The sequence below is a fragment of the Salvelinus alpinus genome, chromosome 3 (genome assembly GCF_045679555.1).
Source record: "Salvelinus alpinus chromosome 3, SLU_Salpinus.1, whole genome shotgun sequence".
NCBI classification, from domain to species: Eukaryota; Metazoa; Chordata; class Actinopteri; order Salmoniformes; family Salmonidae; genus Salvelinus; species Salvelinus alpinus.
Window position 1 is genome coordinate 98,504,909 of NC_092088.1, and position 18,935 is coordinate 98,523,843.

The 18,935-nt window shown below is 42.9% G+C and overlaps 1 protein-coding gene across 2 annotated transcripts in view; it reads right to left on the bottom strand.

Annotated features, from left to right (window-relative positions):
* Positions 1 to 18,671, bottom strand: part of LOC139571609 (transcription elongation regulator 1-like protein) — a 59,103-nt gene extending 40,432 nt beyond the window's left edge. Inside the window, exons 1-4 of one of the 2 annotated variants that reach the window (XM_071394636.1) lie at positions 17,978 to 18,671; positions 16,058 to 16,421; positions 12,209 to 12,355; positions 9,282 to 9,636 (exon numbers count right to left, since the gene is read on the bottom strand). In XM_071394636.1, coding sequence (XP_071250737.1) covers positions 9,282 to 9,636; positions 12,209 to 12,355; positions 16,058 to 16,372 — 817 coding nt within the window. In that variant the 5' untranslated portion in view covers positions 16,373 to 16,421; positions 17,978 to 18,671. Of the gene's footprint in view, positions 1 to 9,281; positions 9,637 to 12,208; positions 12,356 to 16,057; positions 16,427 to 17,977 lie in introns of both variants that reach the window. The other variant, XM_071394635.1, reaches the window with a different exon arrangement.
* Positions 18,672 to 18,935: the final 264 nt, after the last annotated feature.

Sequence of the window (18,935 nt, forward strand, 5' to 3'; positions counted from 1 at the left end):
ATACTGTAAATTACCCACTGTATAGAGGATACATACTGTATATGACCCACTGTATAGAGGATGCATACTGTATATAACCCACTGTATAGAGGATACATACTGTATATGACCCACTGAAGAGGATATATACTGTATATGACCCACTGAAGAGGATACATACTGTATATGACCCACTGTATAGAGGATACATACTGTATATGACCCACTGTATAGAGGATACATACTGTATATGACCCACTGTATAGAGGATACATACTGTATATGACCCACTGTATAGAGGATACATACTGTATATGACCCACTGTATAGAGGATACATACTGTATATGACCCACTGTAAAGAGGATACATACTGTATATGACCCACTGAAGAGGATACATACTGTATATGACCCACTGAAGAGGATACATACTGTATATGACCCACTGTAAAGAGGATACATACTGTAAATGACCCACTTCGAAGAGGATACATACAGTAAATTACCCACTGAAGAGGATACATACTGTATATGACCCACTGTATAGAGGATACATACTGTATATGACCCACTGTAAAGGAGATACATACTGTATATGACCCACTGTAAAGAGGATACATACTGTATATGACCCACTGTATAGAGGATACATACTGTATATGACCCACTGTATAGAGGATACATACTGTATATGACCCACTGTATAGAGGATACATACTGTATATGACCCACTGTATAGAGGATACATACTGTATATGACCCACTGTATAGAGGATACATACTGTATATGACCCACTGAAGAGGATACATACTGTATATGACCCACTGAAGAGGATACATACTATATATGACCCACTGTATAGAGGATACATACTGTATATGACCCACTGTAAAGAGGATACATACTATATATGACCCACTGAAGAGGATACATACTGTATATGACCCACTGAAGAGGATACATACTGTATATGACCCACTGAAGAGGATACATACTGTATATGACCCACTGTAAAGGAGATACATACTGTATATGACCCACTGTAAAGAGGATACATACTGTATATGACCCACTGTATAGAGGATACATACTGTATATGACCCACCGAAGAGGATACATACTGTACATGACCCACTGTATAGAGGATACATACTGTCTATGACCAACTGTATAGAGGATACATACTGTATATGACCCACTGAAGAGGATACATACTGTATATGACCCACTGAAGAGGATACATACTGTATATGACCCACTGTAAAGAGGATACATACTGTATATGACCCACTGTAAAGAGGATACATACTGTATATGTCCCACTGTAAAAAGGATACATACCGTATATGACCCACTGTAAAGAGGATACATACTGTATATGACCCACTGTAAAGAGGATACATACTGTATATGTCCCACTGTAAAGAGGATACATACTATATATGACCCACTGTATAGAGGATACATACTGTATATGACCCACCGAAGAGGATACATACTGTATATGACCCACTGTATAGAGGATACATACTGTATATGACCAACTGTATAGAGGATACATACTGTATATGACCCACTGAAGAGGATACATACTGTATATGTCCCACTGTAAAGAGGATACATACTGTATATGTCCCACTGTAAAAAGGATACATACTGTATATGACCCACTGTAAAGAGGATACATACTGTATATGACCCACTGTAAAGAGGATACATACTGTATATGACCCACTGAAGAGGATACATACTGTATATGACCCACTGTAAAGAGGATACATACTGTATATGACCCACTGTAAAGAGGATACATACTGTATATGACCCACTGTAAAGAGGATACATACTGTATATGTCCCAATGTAAAGCGTTTTATGATGTAAAGCTGGAGATAAAATATGAAATTGATTAGCCTCAAGATGTCCCTGAGTTCCTAATTATAGTGAAACCCTGAGCCATTCATTACTTCTGAGACATTCATTTCAATACCTTACAGACTACTAACTCATATAGCATGTTGCGCTTGTTCTGAGGGCGTATACAGCTTCTCAACATTGAAGACATATCACCAAGCTTACAAAAGAACTAAGGTGTAGAAAATCATTCAAGTGAACCGGCAATAAAAAACACCCACAGGACCAGGACCAATATACAGGACCAATATACAGGACCCAATATACAGGACCAATATACAGGACCAATATACAGGACCAATATACAGGACCAGGACCAATATACAGGACCAATATACAGGACCAATACACAGGACCAGGACCCAATATACAGGACCAATACACAGGACCAATACACAGGACCAGGACCAATATACAGGACCAATATACAGGACCCATATACAGGACCCATATACAGGACCAATATACAGGACCAATATACAGGACCAATATACAGGACCAGGACCAATATACAGGACCCAATACACAGGACCAATATACAGGACCCAATACACAGGACCAATATACAGGACCAATATACAGGACCCAATATACAGGACCAATATACAGGACCCAACATACAGGACCAATATACAGGACCCAATATACAGGACCAATACACAGGACCAATACACAGGACCAGGACCAATATACAGGACCAATATACAGGACCCAATATACAGGACCCAATATACAGGACCCAATATACAGGACCAATATACAGGACCAATATACAGGACCAATATACAGGACCCAATATACAGGACCCAATATACAGGACCAATATACAGGACCAATATACAGGACCCAATATACAGGACCCAATATACAGGACCCAATATACAGGACCCAATATACAGGACCCAATATACAGGACCCAATATACAGGACCAATATACAGGACCAATATACAGGACCATTATACAGGACCAATATACAGGACCAATATACAGGACCAATATACAGGACCAATATACAGGACCAATATACAGGACCAGGACCAATATACAGGACCAAGACCAGTATACAGGACCCAATATACAGGACCAATATACAGGACCAGGACCAATATACAGGACCAAGACCAGTATACAGGACCCAATATACAGGACCAATATACAGGACCAATATACAGCACCCAATATACAGGACCAATATACAGGAACCAATATACAGGACCAATATACAGGACCAATATACAGGACCAGGACCAATATACAGGACCAATATACAGGACCAATATACAGGACCCAATATACAGGACCAATATACAGGACCAGGACCAATATACAGGACCAAGACCAGTATACAGGACCCAATATACAGGACCGAATATACAGGACCGAATATACAGGACCAATATACAGGACCAGGACCAATATACAGGACCAATATACAGGACCAGGACCAATATTCAGGACCAATATACAGGACCAATATACAGGACCCAATATACAGGACCCAATATACAGGACCGAATATACAGGACCAATATACAGGACCAGGACCAATATACAGGACCAATATACAGGACCAATATACAGGACCCAATATACAGGACCAATATACAGGACCAGGACCAATATACAGGACCAATATACAGGACCCAATATACAGGACCAATATACAGGACCAGGACCAATATACAGGACCAAGACCAGTATACAGGACCCAATATACAGGACCAATATACAGGACCAATATACAGGACCAATATACAGGACCCAATATACAGGACCAGGACCAATATACAGGACCAATATACAGGACCAGGACAAATATACAGGACCCAATACACAGGACCAATACATTGGACCCAATACACAGGACCAAAATACAGGACCCATATACAGGACCCAATAGACAGGACCAATATACAGGACCAATATACAGGACCAGGACCAATATACAGGACCCAATACACAGGACCAATATACAGGACCCAATACACAGGACCAATATACAGGACCAATATACAGGACCAATATACAGGACCAATATACAGGACCAGGACCAATACACAGGACCAAAATACAGGACCCATATACAGGACCCAATAGACAGGACCAATATACAGGACCAATATACAGGACCAGGACCAATATACAGGACCCAATACACAGGACCAATATACAGGACCCAATACACAGGACCAATATACAGGACCAATATACAGGACCAGGACCAATACACAGGACCAAAATACAGGACCCAATAGACAGGACCAATATACAGGACCAATATACAGGACCAGGACCAATATACAGGACCCAATACACAGGACCAATATACAGGACCCAATACACAGGACCAATATACAGGACCAATATACAGGACCAATATACAGGACTAGGACCAATATACAGGACCCAATATACAGGACCAATATACAGGACCCAATATACAGGACCAATATACAGGACCCAATATACAGGACCAATATACAGGACCAGGACCAATATACAGGACCAATATACAGGACCAATATACAGGCCCATTATACAGGACCAGGACCAATATACAGGACCCAATATACAGGACCAATATACAGGACCAGGACCAATATACAGGACCCAATATACAGGACCAATATACAGGACCCAATACACAGGACCAATATACAGGCCCAATATACAGGACCAGGACCAACATACAGGACCAATATACAGGACCCAATATACAGGACCAATATACAGGACCAGGACCAATATACAGGACCCAATATACAGGACCAATATACAGGACCCAATATACAGGACCAATATACAGGACCAATATACTGGACCAATATACAGGACCAATATACAGGACCAATACACAGGACCAATTTACAGGACCAGGACCAATATACAGGACCCAATATATAGGACCAATATACAGGACTAGAACCAATGTACAGGACCCATATACAGGACCAATAAACATGATCAGGACCAATATACAGGACCCAATATACAGGACCAATATACAGGACCAATATACAGGACCCAATATACAGGACCAATATACAGGACCCAATATACAGGACCAGGACCAATATACAGGACCAATATACAGGACCCAATATACAGGACCCAATATACAGGACCAGGACCAATATACAGGACCCAATATACAGGACCAATATACAGGATCAATATACAGGACCCAACATACAGGACCAATATACAGGACCAATATACAGGACCAGGACCAATATACAGGAAAAATATACATGACCCAACATACAGGACCAATATACAGGACCCAATATACAGGACCAGGACCAATATACAGGAAAAATATACAGGACCCAATATACAGGACCCAATATACAGGATCAATATACAGGACCAATATACAGGACCAGGACCAATATACAGGACCCAATATACAGGACCAATATACAGGATCAATATACAGGACCCAACATACAGGACCAATATACAGGACCAATATACAGGACCAGGACCAATATACAGGAAAAATATACAGGACCCAACATACAGGACCAATATACAGGACCCAATATACAGGACCAGGACCAATATACAGGAAAAATATACAGGACCCAATATACAGGACCCAATATACAGGATCAATATACAGGACCAGGACCAATATACAGGACCCAATATACAGGACCAATATACAGGATCAATATACAGGACCAATATACAGGACCAATATACAGGACCCAATATACAGGACCAATATACAGGATCAATATACAGGACCAATATACAGGACCAATATACAGGACCAGGACCAATATACAGGACCCAATATACAGGACCAATATACAGGATCAATATACAGGACCCAATATACAGGACCCAATATACAGGACCCAATATACAGGACCAATATACAGGAACAATATACAGGACCAATATACAGGACCCAATATACAGGACCAATATACAGGACCAATATACAGGACCAATATACAGGACCAATATACAGGACCCAATATGATGACCAGCATCACACCCCATTATATCCCATAATATCGCATGCATCCCAAATGGCACCATATTCCCTATGCAGTGCACTTATTTTGACCAGGGAACTCGGTCTACAAACGTGGGCACAATCAGAATGAGGACAAGATCAGGACAAACGACTCATGTAAGAACCAGGTATAAATGGAGCTTCAAAGAATATGGTTCCATTTTGGATCACATAGAGACATCTCCATTATCACATAGAGACAACTCCATTATCACATAGAGACATCTCCATTATCACATAGAGACATCTCCATTATCACATAGAGACATCTCCATTATCACATAGATACATCTCCGTTATCACATACAGACATCCACATTATCACATAGAGACCCCTCCATTATCACATAGAGACATCTCCATAATCACACAGAGACATGTCCATAATCACATAGAGACATCTCCATTATCACATAGAGACATCTCCATTATCACATAGAGACATGATCCACATAGAGACATCTCCATTATCACATAGAGACATCTCCATAATCACATAGAGACATCTCCATTATCACATAGAGACATCTCCATAATCACATAGAGACATCCCCATTATCACATAGAGACATCTCCATTATCACATAGAGACATCTCCATTATCACATAGAGACATTCCATTATCACATAGAGACATGATATTACCACATAGAGACATCTCCATTATCACATAGAGACATCTCCATTATCACATAGAGACATCTCCATTACCACATAGAGACATCTCCATTATCACATAGAGACATGTCCATTATCACATAGAGACATCTCCAGTATCACATAGAGACATGACATTACCAAATAGAGACATCTCCATTATCACATAGAGACATCTCCAGTATCACATAGAGACATCTCCATTATCACATAGAGACATCTCCATCATCACATAGAGACATCTCCATTATCACATAGAGACATCTCCATCATCACATAGAGACATCTCCATTATCACATAGAGACATCTCCATTATCACATAGAGACATCTCCATTATCACATAGAGACATCTCCATTATCACATAGAGACATCTCCATCATCACATAGAGACATCTCCATTACCACATAGAGACATCTCCAGTATCACATAGAGACATCTCCATCATCACATAGAGACATCTCCATTATCACATAGAGACATCTCCAGTATCACATAGAGACATCTCCATTATCACATAGAGACATCTCCAGTATCACATAGAGACATCTCCATCATCACATAGAGACATCTCCAGTATCACATAGAGACATCTCCATTACCACATAGAGACATCTCCATTATCACATAGAGACATCTCCATCATCACATAGAGACATCTCCATTATCACATAGAGACATCTCCAGTATCACATAGAGACATCTCCAGTATCACATAGAGACATGTCCATTATCACATAGAGACATGTCCATTATCACATAGAGACATCTCCATCATCACATAGAGACATCTCCATTACCACATAGAGACATCTCCAGTATCACATAGAGACATCTCCAGTATCACATAGAGACATGTCCATTATCACATAGAGACATGTCCATTATCACATAGAGACATCTCCATCATCACATAGAGACATCTCCATTACCACATAGAGACATCTCCAGTATCACATAGAGACATCTCCAGTATCACATAGAGACATGTCCATTATCACATAGAGACATGTCCATTATCACATAGAGACATCTCCAGTATCACATAGAGACATCTCCATTACCACATAGAGACATCTCCATTATCACATAGAGAGATCTCCGTTATCACATCGAGACATCTCCATTATCACATAGAGACAACCCCATTATCACATTGGATCATCTCCTAAAGTGAACATAGTCTTTTGTCTACATCCAAAATGGCACCCTATTCCCTATGTAGTGCACTCTGCTCAAAAGTAGGGCTCTGGTCAAAAGTAGTGCGTGGTGTAGGGAATAGGGTGCCATTTGGGGCCTTTGTATCATCACATGATGGAGGTCAGATGAGAATCATGTAAATGTGATATAGAAAGAGAATAGGTGGAATCCTAGTCAGCTGTACAACTGAATGCCTTCAACTGAAATGTGTCTTCCGCATTTAACCCAACCCCTCTGAATCAGAGAGGTGCCGGGGGGTCTGCCTTAATCGACATCCACGGCGCTCGGGGAACAGTGGGTTAACGGCCTTGCCCAGGCGCGGAACAACAGATTTTTACCTTGTCATACATGACTTTCCTCATACACTACGATACCTGGACACTATGAAGTGCAGCACTAAGGCTTTGTCTGAAATGGAACACTACCCCCTATATAGTGCACTAGAGTCATATGGACCCTGGTCTGAAGGAGTGCATTAAAAGCAGCAGCGTGCCATTTGAGACTCATCCACATTTCCCAGGGTGCAACACGGCCTGGTTCAGCTCAGTGGGAGGTAGTGTTCTCCTTTAAACTCCTGATTCAGACAAACTACAACGAGACCTCAGTCTTTCCTTTAATGGTTTGTTCTCCAATGTTCCCACCTTTTTGTCATGTTTGTTTCATCAGAGCACAAAGTGCCCTTGTCGCAGAGCACTATTAGTGACTTAAAAACAACATCCAGAGCAGAGCAGACACCCAGGCCGAGTCCTAAATGACACCCTCTTTCCTATATAGTGCACTACTTTTGACCAAGGTGATTTAGTTCACAGGGCATAGAGTCTCCATGCCTACCTAATATATGCTCTGAGTATCCAGAAGAAGTGCACTATATAGGGAGCAGTGTGCCATTTGATAGTCAACCCTACATGTCAGTGTTTTGCATCACCATACTAGTTTATCTGCGAGAAGAAAAAAAAACCCTCTGGAGTCTTCCGTCCGCTTCCGTCAGATAAGCAGGAGAACGCTTCTACCCACTGACTGGTAAACGGTTCCACTTCAGCAGCCCTGAAACCAATGTATCTGAAACCAACGTATCTGAAACCGATTGTGTTTAATGAGGTTCCTGTTCACGCATGCCTCTTCCAACCCAACTCCCTCCTACACACGCACAGATGGTACGGCTCCTCCTAAAGTTTTAACAAGTAGCGTAAAATGCAGATTGACAGTGGGATGCATCCTAAATTTCCACCCTATTCCCTATGTAGTGTTATAGGGACCTGGTCAAAAGTAGTGCACTCTATAGGGAATAGAGTGCCATTTGGGACACAGTGGGAGTGCTTCTGCTATCTCTCCAGTCTACTTAAAAAGAGGGGATTAAACTTTGGGATCAGGAAGTTATTAAATATGGTAACCATTATGAGGAGAACAGCTGATAGACAGGGCTGTGGCTGAGAGGATGCAGCGGACAGGATTGTAAAGTACGGAGCAGGTAGCTAGGTAATATAACCCACCACTAACCTGATATACGTCTGGGTGACATGAGGAGAGAGTTGAGACTCCTGGAGGCAGCAGGTCTGGGTGACATGAGGAGAGAGTTGAGACTCCTGGAGGCAGCAGGTCTAGGTGACATGAGGAGAGAGTTGAGACTCCTGGAGGCAGCAGGTCTGGGTGACATGAGGAGAGAGTTGAGACTCCTGGAGGCAGCAGGTCTAGGTGACATGAGGAGAGAGTTGAGACTCCCGGAGGCAGTAGCTGGCCTAGATATGCTCATTGCCATTTGATTTGTCATCAACAATGGTTTTTCATGCCGCTGGAAAATTCCTATTTCCTCCGGAGTAAGCCAGGTGTTCTCCAGAGTGTTGTTCAAGTACGCCTAGAAACACAAGGGAGGCAGGAGCGTCAGGTACACATAGAAAAACAAAGACAGAGGCAAGTTCTTGTTCAAATAAACCGAGATAAACCTAGAAACACAGAGACAAGTTGTTGGTCAGGTAAACCTAGAGACAGAGAGACACGTTGTTGGTCAGGTAAACCTAGAGACAGAGAGACAAGTTGTTGATCAGGTAAACCTAGAGACAGAGAGACAAGTTGTTGGTCAGGTAAACCTAGAGACAGAGAGACAAGTTGTTGATCAGGTAAACCTAGAGACAGAGAGACAAGTTGTTGGTCAGGTAAACCTAGAGACAGAGAGACAAGTTGTTAATCAGGTAAACCTAGAGACAGAGAGACAAGTTGTTGATCAGGTAAACCTAGAGACAGAGAGACAAGTTGTTGGTCAGGTAAACCTAGAGACAGAGAGACAAGTTGTTGATCAGGTAAACCTAGAGACAGAGAGACAAGTTGTTGATCAGGTAAACCTAGAGACAGAGAGACAAGTTGTTAATCAGGTAAACCTAGAGACAGAGAGACAAGTTGTTGATCAGGTAAACCTAGAGACAGAGGGACAAGTTGTTGATCAGGTAAACCTAGAGACAGAGAGACACGTTGTTGGCCAGGTAAACCTAGAGACAGAGAGACAAGTTGTTGGTCAGGTAAACCTAGAGACAGAGAGACAAGTTGTTAATCAGGTAAACCTAGAGACAGAGAGACAAGTTGTTGATCAGGTAAACCTAGAGACAGAGGGACAAGTTGTTGATCAGGTAAACCTAGAGACAGAGAGACAAGTTGTTGATCAGGTAAACCTAGAGACAGAGAGACAAGTTGTTGATCAGGTAAACCTAGAGACAGAGGGACAAGTTGTTGATCAGGTAAACCTAGAGACAGAGAGACAAGTTGTTGATCAGGTAAACCTAGAGACAGAGAGACAAGTTGTTAATCAGGTAAACCTAGAGACAGAGAGACAAGTTGTTGATCAGGTAAACCTAGAGACAGAGAGACAAGTTGTTGATCAGGTAAACCTAGAGACAGAGGGACAAGTTGTTGATCAGGTAAACCTAGAGACAGAGAGACAAGTTGTTAATCAGGTAAACCTAGAGACAGAGAGACAAGTTGTTGATCAGGTAAACCTAGAGACAGAGAAGCAAGAGTTTTCAGGTAAACTGGACTTTTGTGTCTGTTTATACCTTCCAAACAGATTTCCTGAGGTAGACACACAGAGTTAAGGAAGAGTGTCTGGAAAAACCTAGAGACACAGAGAGTCACGATGTTGTTCAGGACAGCTGTTGTAAATCTTGAAACACAGAGCCGATAGGCAATTCCACTATGATGGAAAGAAAACAGGGGCCTTATACAGAGACCCTCTTCAAATTGACCTGTCCTTGACCATTACGGGGTGGCAGGTAGCCTAGTGGTTAGAGCGTTGGGCCAGTAACCGAAAGGTTGCTAGATCAAATCCCCGAGTTGACAAGGTAAATATCTGTTTTTCTGCCCCTGAACAAGACAGTTAACCCACTGTTCCTAGGCCGTCATTGTTAAGAACAAATTCTTATTAACTGACTTGCCTTGTTAAATAAAATAAAAATAGTGCTTACTGAGTCAACAGTCCTTAGTGATTACAGTGTGAACTGTCTTTGAACATTACAGTGTGAACTGTCTTTGAACATTACAGTGTGAACTGTCTTTGAACATTACAGTGATAACTGTCCGTAATCATTACAGTGATAACTGTCATTAGTGATTACAGTGTGAACTGTCCTTGAACATTACCGTGATAACTGTCCTTAACCATTAGTGATTACAGTGAGTTGATCTGTGACAGATACAGCAGGGATTACAGTGAGTCTATCTGTGACAGATACAGCAGGGATTACAGTAAATCTATATATGACAGATACAGCAGGGATTACAGTGAGTCTATCTGTGACAGATACAGCAGGGATTACAGTGAGTCTATCTGTGACAGATACAGCAGGGATTACAGTAAATCTATATGTGACAGATACAGCAGGGATTACAGTGAGTCTATCTGTGACAGATACAGCAGGGATTACAGTGAGTCTATCTGTGACAGATACAGCAGGGATTACAGTAAATCTATATGTGACAGATACAGCAGGGATTACAGTGAGTCTATCTGTGACAGATACAGCAGGGATTACAGTGAGTCTATCTGTGACAGATACAGCAGGGATTACAGTGAGTCTATCTGTGACAGATACAGCAGGGATTACAGTGAGTCGATCTGTGACAGATACAGCAGGGATTACAGTGAGTGCATCTGTGACAGATACAGCAGGGATTACAGTGAGTCGATCTGTGACAGATACAGCAGGGATTACAGTAAATCTATATGTGACAGATACAGCAGGGATTACAGTGAGTCTATCTGTGACAGATACAGCAGGGATTACAGTGAGTCTATCTGTGACAGATACAGCTGAAGTCTGAGACCATGGATGCAGCTCAAATGGCACCCTATGCACTACTTGTGACCAGGGCCCATAGGACTCTATATAGGGAGTAGGGTGCCATTTGTGACTCAGGCCAGGTTGTAGTGGTTTGTTTACCTTGTAGTCGGGGACCCGTTTCTCCACCCATCCTTTGCCACAGTGAGGAGGCAGCACTGAGCGGTACAGATGGGGGAAAACAGGGACCAGCTCCAGGTTGGCAGAAGGCTGAAATCCCAGCACGTGGTGTGGAGATGGCAGCTCCCACTGAGAGGAAATGAAACAATAGAGGACAGGAAATACACATAATTCAGGTTTAGAGATCTCATTGTATGATTCAAACTGTATTTCTGGAAGTAGCTTGAATTGCTTGTGGCAGAGGTGTCTTAACAAGATGCTAACAAGCACTACTTCATTAAAGAAGATAAACTAACAAAGGGCGAACAAGCACTACTTCATTAAAGAAGATAAACTAACAAGATGCGAAAAAGATGCTAACAAGCACTACCTCATTAAAGAAGATAAACTAACAAGATGCTAACAAGATGCTAACAAGCACTACCTCATTAAAAAAGATAAACTAACAAGATGCTAACAAGATGCTAACAAGCACTACCTCATTAAAAAAGATAAACTAACAAGATGCTAACAAGCACTACCTCATTAAAAAAGATAAACTAACAAGATGCTAACAAGCACTACCTCATTAAAGAAGATAAACTAACAAGATGCTAACAAGCACTACTTCATTAAAGAAGTAAAAAGATGCTAACAAGCACTAGCTCATTAAAGAAGATAAACTAACAAGATGCTAATAAGCACTAGCTCATTAAAGAAGATAAACTAACAAGATGCTAACAAGCACTACCTCATTAAAGAAGATAAACTAACAAGATGCGAACAAGATGCGAACAAGCACTACCTCATTAAAGAAGATAAACTAACAAGATGCGAACAAGCACTACCTCATTAAAGAAGACAAACTATACAAGTAATTGAGACATTATTTTTTTTAAATCATTTTCCAGGAGATCCTTGACTATACAAAACTGAAAACTCTTATGATTGAACTCTAACCAATAAAAACTTCACCATTCCATGTCATGGATGATGAACGGTAGTTGGTTGGATGGCATAGTGTACAATGAACTGTAATTGGTAGGATGGCACGCTGGATGATGAACTGTAGTTGGTAGGATGGCACGGTGGACAACGAACTGTAGTTGGTAGGATGGCACGGTGGACAACGAACTGTAGTTGGTAGGATGGCATGGTGGATGATGAACTGTAGTTGGTAGGATGGCACGGTGGATGATGAACTGTAGTTGGTAGGATGGCACGGTGGATGATGAACTGTAGTTGGTAGGATGGCACGGTGGACGATGAACTGTAGTTGGTAGGATGGCACGGTGGATGATGAACTGTAGTTGGTAGGATGGCATGGTGGACAATGAACTGTAGTTGGTAGGATGGCACGCTGGATGATGAACTGTAGTTGGTAGGATGGCACGCTGGATGATGAACTGTAGTTGGTAGGATGGCACGGTGGACGATGAACTGTAGTTGGTAGGATGGCACAGTGGACGATGAACTGTATTTGGTAGGATGGCACGGTGGATGATGAACTGTAGTTGGTAGGATGGCACGGTGGACGATGAACTGTAGTTGGTAGGATGGCACAGTGGATGATGAACTGTAGTTGGAAGGATGGCACGGTGGACGATGAACTGTAGTTGGTAGGATGGCACGGTGGATGATGAACTGTAGTTGGTAGGATGGCACGGTGGATGATGAACTGTAGTTGGTAGGATGGCACGGTGGATGATGAACTGTAGTTGGTAGGATGGCACGGTGGATGATGAACTGTAGTTGGTAGGATGGCACGGTGGATGATGAACTGTAGTTGGTAGGATGGCACGGTGGACGACGAACAGTAGTTGGTAGGATGGCATGGTGGACAATGAACTGTAGTTGGTAGGATGGCACGCTGGATGATGAACTGTAGTTGGTAGGATGGCACGGTGGACGATGAACTGTAGTTGGTAGGATGGCACGGTGGACGATGAACTGTAGTTGGTAGGATGGCACAGTGGACGATGAACTGTATTTGGTAGGATGGCACTGTGGATGATGAACTGTAGTTGGTAGGATGGCACGGTGGACGATGAACTGTAGTTGGTAGGATGGCACGGTGGATGATGAACTGTAGTTGGAAGGATGGCACGGTGGACGATGAACTGTAGTTGGTAGGATGGCACGGTGGATGATGAACTGTAGTTGGTAGGATGGCACGGTGGACGATGAACTGTAGTTGGTAGGATGGCACAGTGGACGATGAACTGTATTTGGTAGGATGGCACGGTGGATGATGAACTGTAGTTGGTAGGATGGCACGGTGGACGATGAACTGTAGTTGGTAGGATGGCACGGTGGACGATGAACTGTATTTGGTAGGATGGCACGGTGGACGATGAACTGTAGTTGGTAGGATGGCACGGTGGATGATGAACTGTAGTTGGTAGGATGGCACGGTGGACGATGAACTGTAGTTGGTAGGATGGCACGCTGGATGATGAACTGTAGTTGGTAGGATGGTACAGTGGATGATGAACAGTAGTTGGTAGGATGGCACAGTGGATGAATTAAGAGTCATATAGAACTAGGTAAGGGCTTGCAAACAGAACAGAACATAGCCTACAGTCTGTCACTGACAAGCCTTTCAAATGTATATAACATTACTGCACAGCTTCATTCTGGGGCTCCTCAGAATCCTTCACGATGGAAGTGTATTTTTCCCGAGCATAGAGTTATGGATCTAGTCTCCACCAATCTACTCAGTCTACTCAGTCTCACTCTACCAATCTACTCATCTATCCATGGCTCCGGACAGACAAAAGACGTTGGTTTCTCTCTGTGAGATACGCTGACTCATCCCACCAACCGCCACATTAAAAATCAATCACAAGCTTCTTCTGAAAAAGCTTTGCATTGCAAAATATCACATCAAACACCTGCTGTGTCTGATGCTGTGTTCCATTCTCCTCTTATTCTCCTCTTCTCCTCCCCCCTGCCACCGATAGTAAGTGCCTTCTACAGTATCCTCCCTATGAATGGTGGTTAACGGTGGGAAAAAGTCAAGTTCTACATCAGTGCCAATATGCCTGACCTGTCCTGATCAAGTCCGCTCTCTGCTCTCCTCAGATTAAATGTCACGCTGTGTTTGTCTGTGTGAGCGGGATCAGAGGACCGGGGGAAGAATGTGCTCTGATCATCAGGAGGCAAAGAGGACACTAAAGCACCGCTGGTGCAATCAGAGACCCACTGCAGTCACACTACACTACAGGCCAGTCAGGGCAATGCACATGGAAATACTCTTGGCATTGTGCTACATGGGCCAGTTTCCATTAGGGAAGAACAATGTCCTCTGTAGCTCAGTTGGTAGAGTGTGGTGCTTGCAATGTCAGGATTGTGGTGTTTGATTCCTGGGACCACCCATGCATTAACAAAAATGTACGCGCAGATGACAGGAAGTGGCTTTGAATAACAGTGTGTGTTAAATGGATTATTTATATTATACCAACCACCAGGGTATGGAGTTGATAAGTTGTCCAAAAAAACATTTTCATTCTTCAACAACACTCCCCAGCTGAAGTGATAATGCAATCCTTTTGAAATCTGTATGCAGATAGTAACAACACAAGGACACTGTGCTGTAAGGGTCAGTTTCCATCAGACTAACTAGACCAACCCGGGGTTACGAGTGTATCCGTCCGTGCATGTCCACGCGTCCGTGCGTGCGTACATGTGTGCCTGCCTATGTGTACGAGTGCAGGTGAGTGTCTGTCTCTGTGAGTGTAATCCCCTATCAGAGTGTACATGAATGTTGTTCAGGTTTATAGCAAAACACTATTTATCATTCATAATAACCATCATTCTGAAAATATCAAGTTTTATCTGATAGCAACCTACCTGCACGTTCTGCAGGGGAAACTGACTGATGCCAGGGTTAGCTGCTGTGTGTGTCGGTATCCTGGCCAGAGGCAGGAAGGGATCACAGGAAAGCTGCCAGCTGGAGACGGCTTGGAGCAACGGAGGAGGGTGGTGATGGGAGAGCAGGAAGGGGTGGTGATGGTGTGACGTGGCAACAGGGGCGGTAGTGGCACCCAGCCGGCAGAGCCCCGAGGCAGCAGCAGCAGGGCCAGGGAGCATCCACAGCCACGGAGAGGCATCTCTCTCTATCTGCCACAGCTGTGGCTGAGCCTTCAGTCGCCCCACAGGGATCATCCCTACATTCTAGACGACCACACAACACCTAGAAAGGCTGGGAGGGACCCTAGACTTCAGAGGGGACATTGTTTCATTATTATCAAGCAGGTTGATAAAGGATAAAGGCTGGGAGGGACCCTAGACTTCAGAGGGGACATTGTTTCATTATTATCAAGCAGGTTGATAAAGGATAAAGGCTGGGAGGGACCCTAGACTTCAGAGGGGACATTGTTTCATTATTATCAAGCAGGTTGATAAAGGATAAAGGCTGGGAGGGACCCTAGACTTCAGAGGGGACATTGTTTCATTATTATCAAGCAGGTTGATAAAGGATAAAGCATGGGAGACCTGGTGAGAGGCACCTGCCCACACACACACACACACACACACACACACACACACACACAAGCAGCTAGGCAGTCACACACACACACAAGCAGCTAGGCAGACACACACACACACACACACACACACACACACACACACACACACACACACACACACACACACACACACACACACACACACACTCACTGGAAATACTCTACACAACAAGTAATTACAGCACTTGTAGGTATTGATTTTGTGAGGTGATTTTGAGAGGGACAAGACAGTATCACTCATAACTGTACATGTAGTTAGAGGGGCTGGATGGATGAAAACAAGAAATATAAAGAAACATCATGATACATGACTTATGACAGATGGTTTGATAAAAAGCCACGATGCAGGCAGCCCATGCACACATTTATTCCATGCATGGTCGGCGGGGTGATCGAGAGAGTGATAAAATAACAACAATTAGCAGGTGTTCTAGAATACCGTAAATGGGCTTCTATCGGGTTTTATGGAGAGCGCATTCCAGACGCTGATATTGAGCTGCGTTGAGAATGTGAAAAGTATTACATCCACAAGGTGCACTATTCTAGAACACAGGGGACACATACACGTTTCGGACTATGAAAGACGCTTAATTAAGTATATCGTGTATTTGCACTCTGAATTAGGACTACGCTTAATATTCAGGTTTTCAAACCCCTTCTCTGGGACCCTCAGACGAACTAGCTCACCTGATTCACCTATTCCAAGGGCTTGATGATTAATTGACAAGTTAAATCAGGTATGCAAGCTGTGTAATCGTTCAAATAATTGGAACTGCTGGGGTTCACCCAGGAGACGTTTGAAAACCCCCTGGTCTAATAGACGTACCGTTTTTTTTCAATAAGGAAAAATGTGATTGATTGATTCCCACATCTGTTAATTTACATATTTTACTGTAAGGGAAGGCTACCAAGACAACGGAGACCAGCTGGCAGCTTTATCAAATTAGCCTACAACTTGGAGATGAATGTTGGTAAAGTCCTTGAAAATTGTATAATCCCCCCCAAAAAATATCTGCGTTAAAATATAAATCAATAAGAAGACACGGGTTTAGTTGTCTCACTTGTTCCGCACCAGATGCACCCTGTCAATGAGAGGAAGCCTATCACTCCATATTAAAGAAGAATAACAATGCGTTTAGTTTGACATTCAAATATGGGAATTAATGGCACAATTTAAGTTTGGATGGAAAGTTAATTTAAAAATCAGTCTTCACATTGGATCAGATATCCTCCACCTCACCTATAATGCGTTGTAGGCTATCAATCCCTTCAGTTGTCCACTATTAACATCGCTTGTCCATGATTTATCGATTAATTTTCCGTTGGTAATTTCAATCCAAAAAATGACTACGCTGTTTATCCTATCCAAATATCCAAAACATGCAGCCTTGTCGCCAGGTAGGCTACAGTATAGCCAGCCTACAACGGAGGCACTGAGGTCACTCGTTCGTTTATGAAGCGCAGGACATCTTCTAACCGTGACGGTTGGTCGGTGAGTGATAGTTTGTCAGAAGAGAGAGAGAGGAGCTCGAGCCCAATGGAGATCTTGCTTTTGCTGTCACGGATAATCTCTTCTCACTCTGATACCGTTTCAGCCTCTTCCCCACCGAACGCAACACCGCACCGCTCAGAAGCACGGTTTACTCCACTCACTTCCCCACAATCAAGTCATAGGGAATCGGTTGGACTAGCCACAGTTTTTCCTGTTTCAGAAAACTTCCTTTAGTGCAAAACGTGAAAACATTCCTAAGCGACTGGAAAACGTCTCCAGTGTGAACTGAGAAGCCTACTGCGCACCTCTCTCGCTCTCTATTTGTCTCTGCATCATCCGGTACCACAGTGGAGTCTGGACTGCTCCTCTCTAAACAGCAGCAACCCAGTGCGCTACTGTAGCATAGTGTCCTTCCCACATCTCCTCTCTCGGCACCAGGGGTTTTGGGTACTGTGTGGCAAGTCACATGGAAACACAATCTAATCACATGAATGACGCACAATCTCCCCAGCATTCAGAATACATCACTGTAGCGCGTGGTAAATTGAGCCACCTGGGGGTACTTACAGCAGCCACCTGCCAACCTAAACTTTGACTGAGTGTTGTTATATATTCTGCTGTTGTTCAGTCATAAATATATCGCTTAAAGGCAACATACTGTGGGAGCAGAACGAATTATATTCAGAACACATGATATGGGGATGTA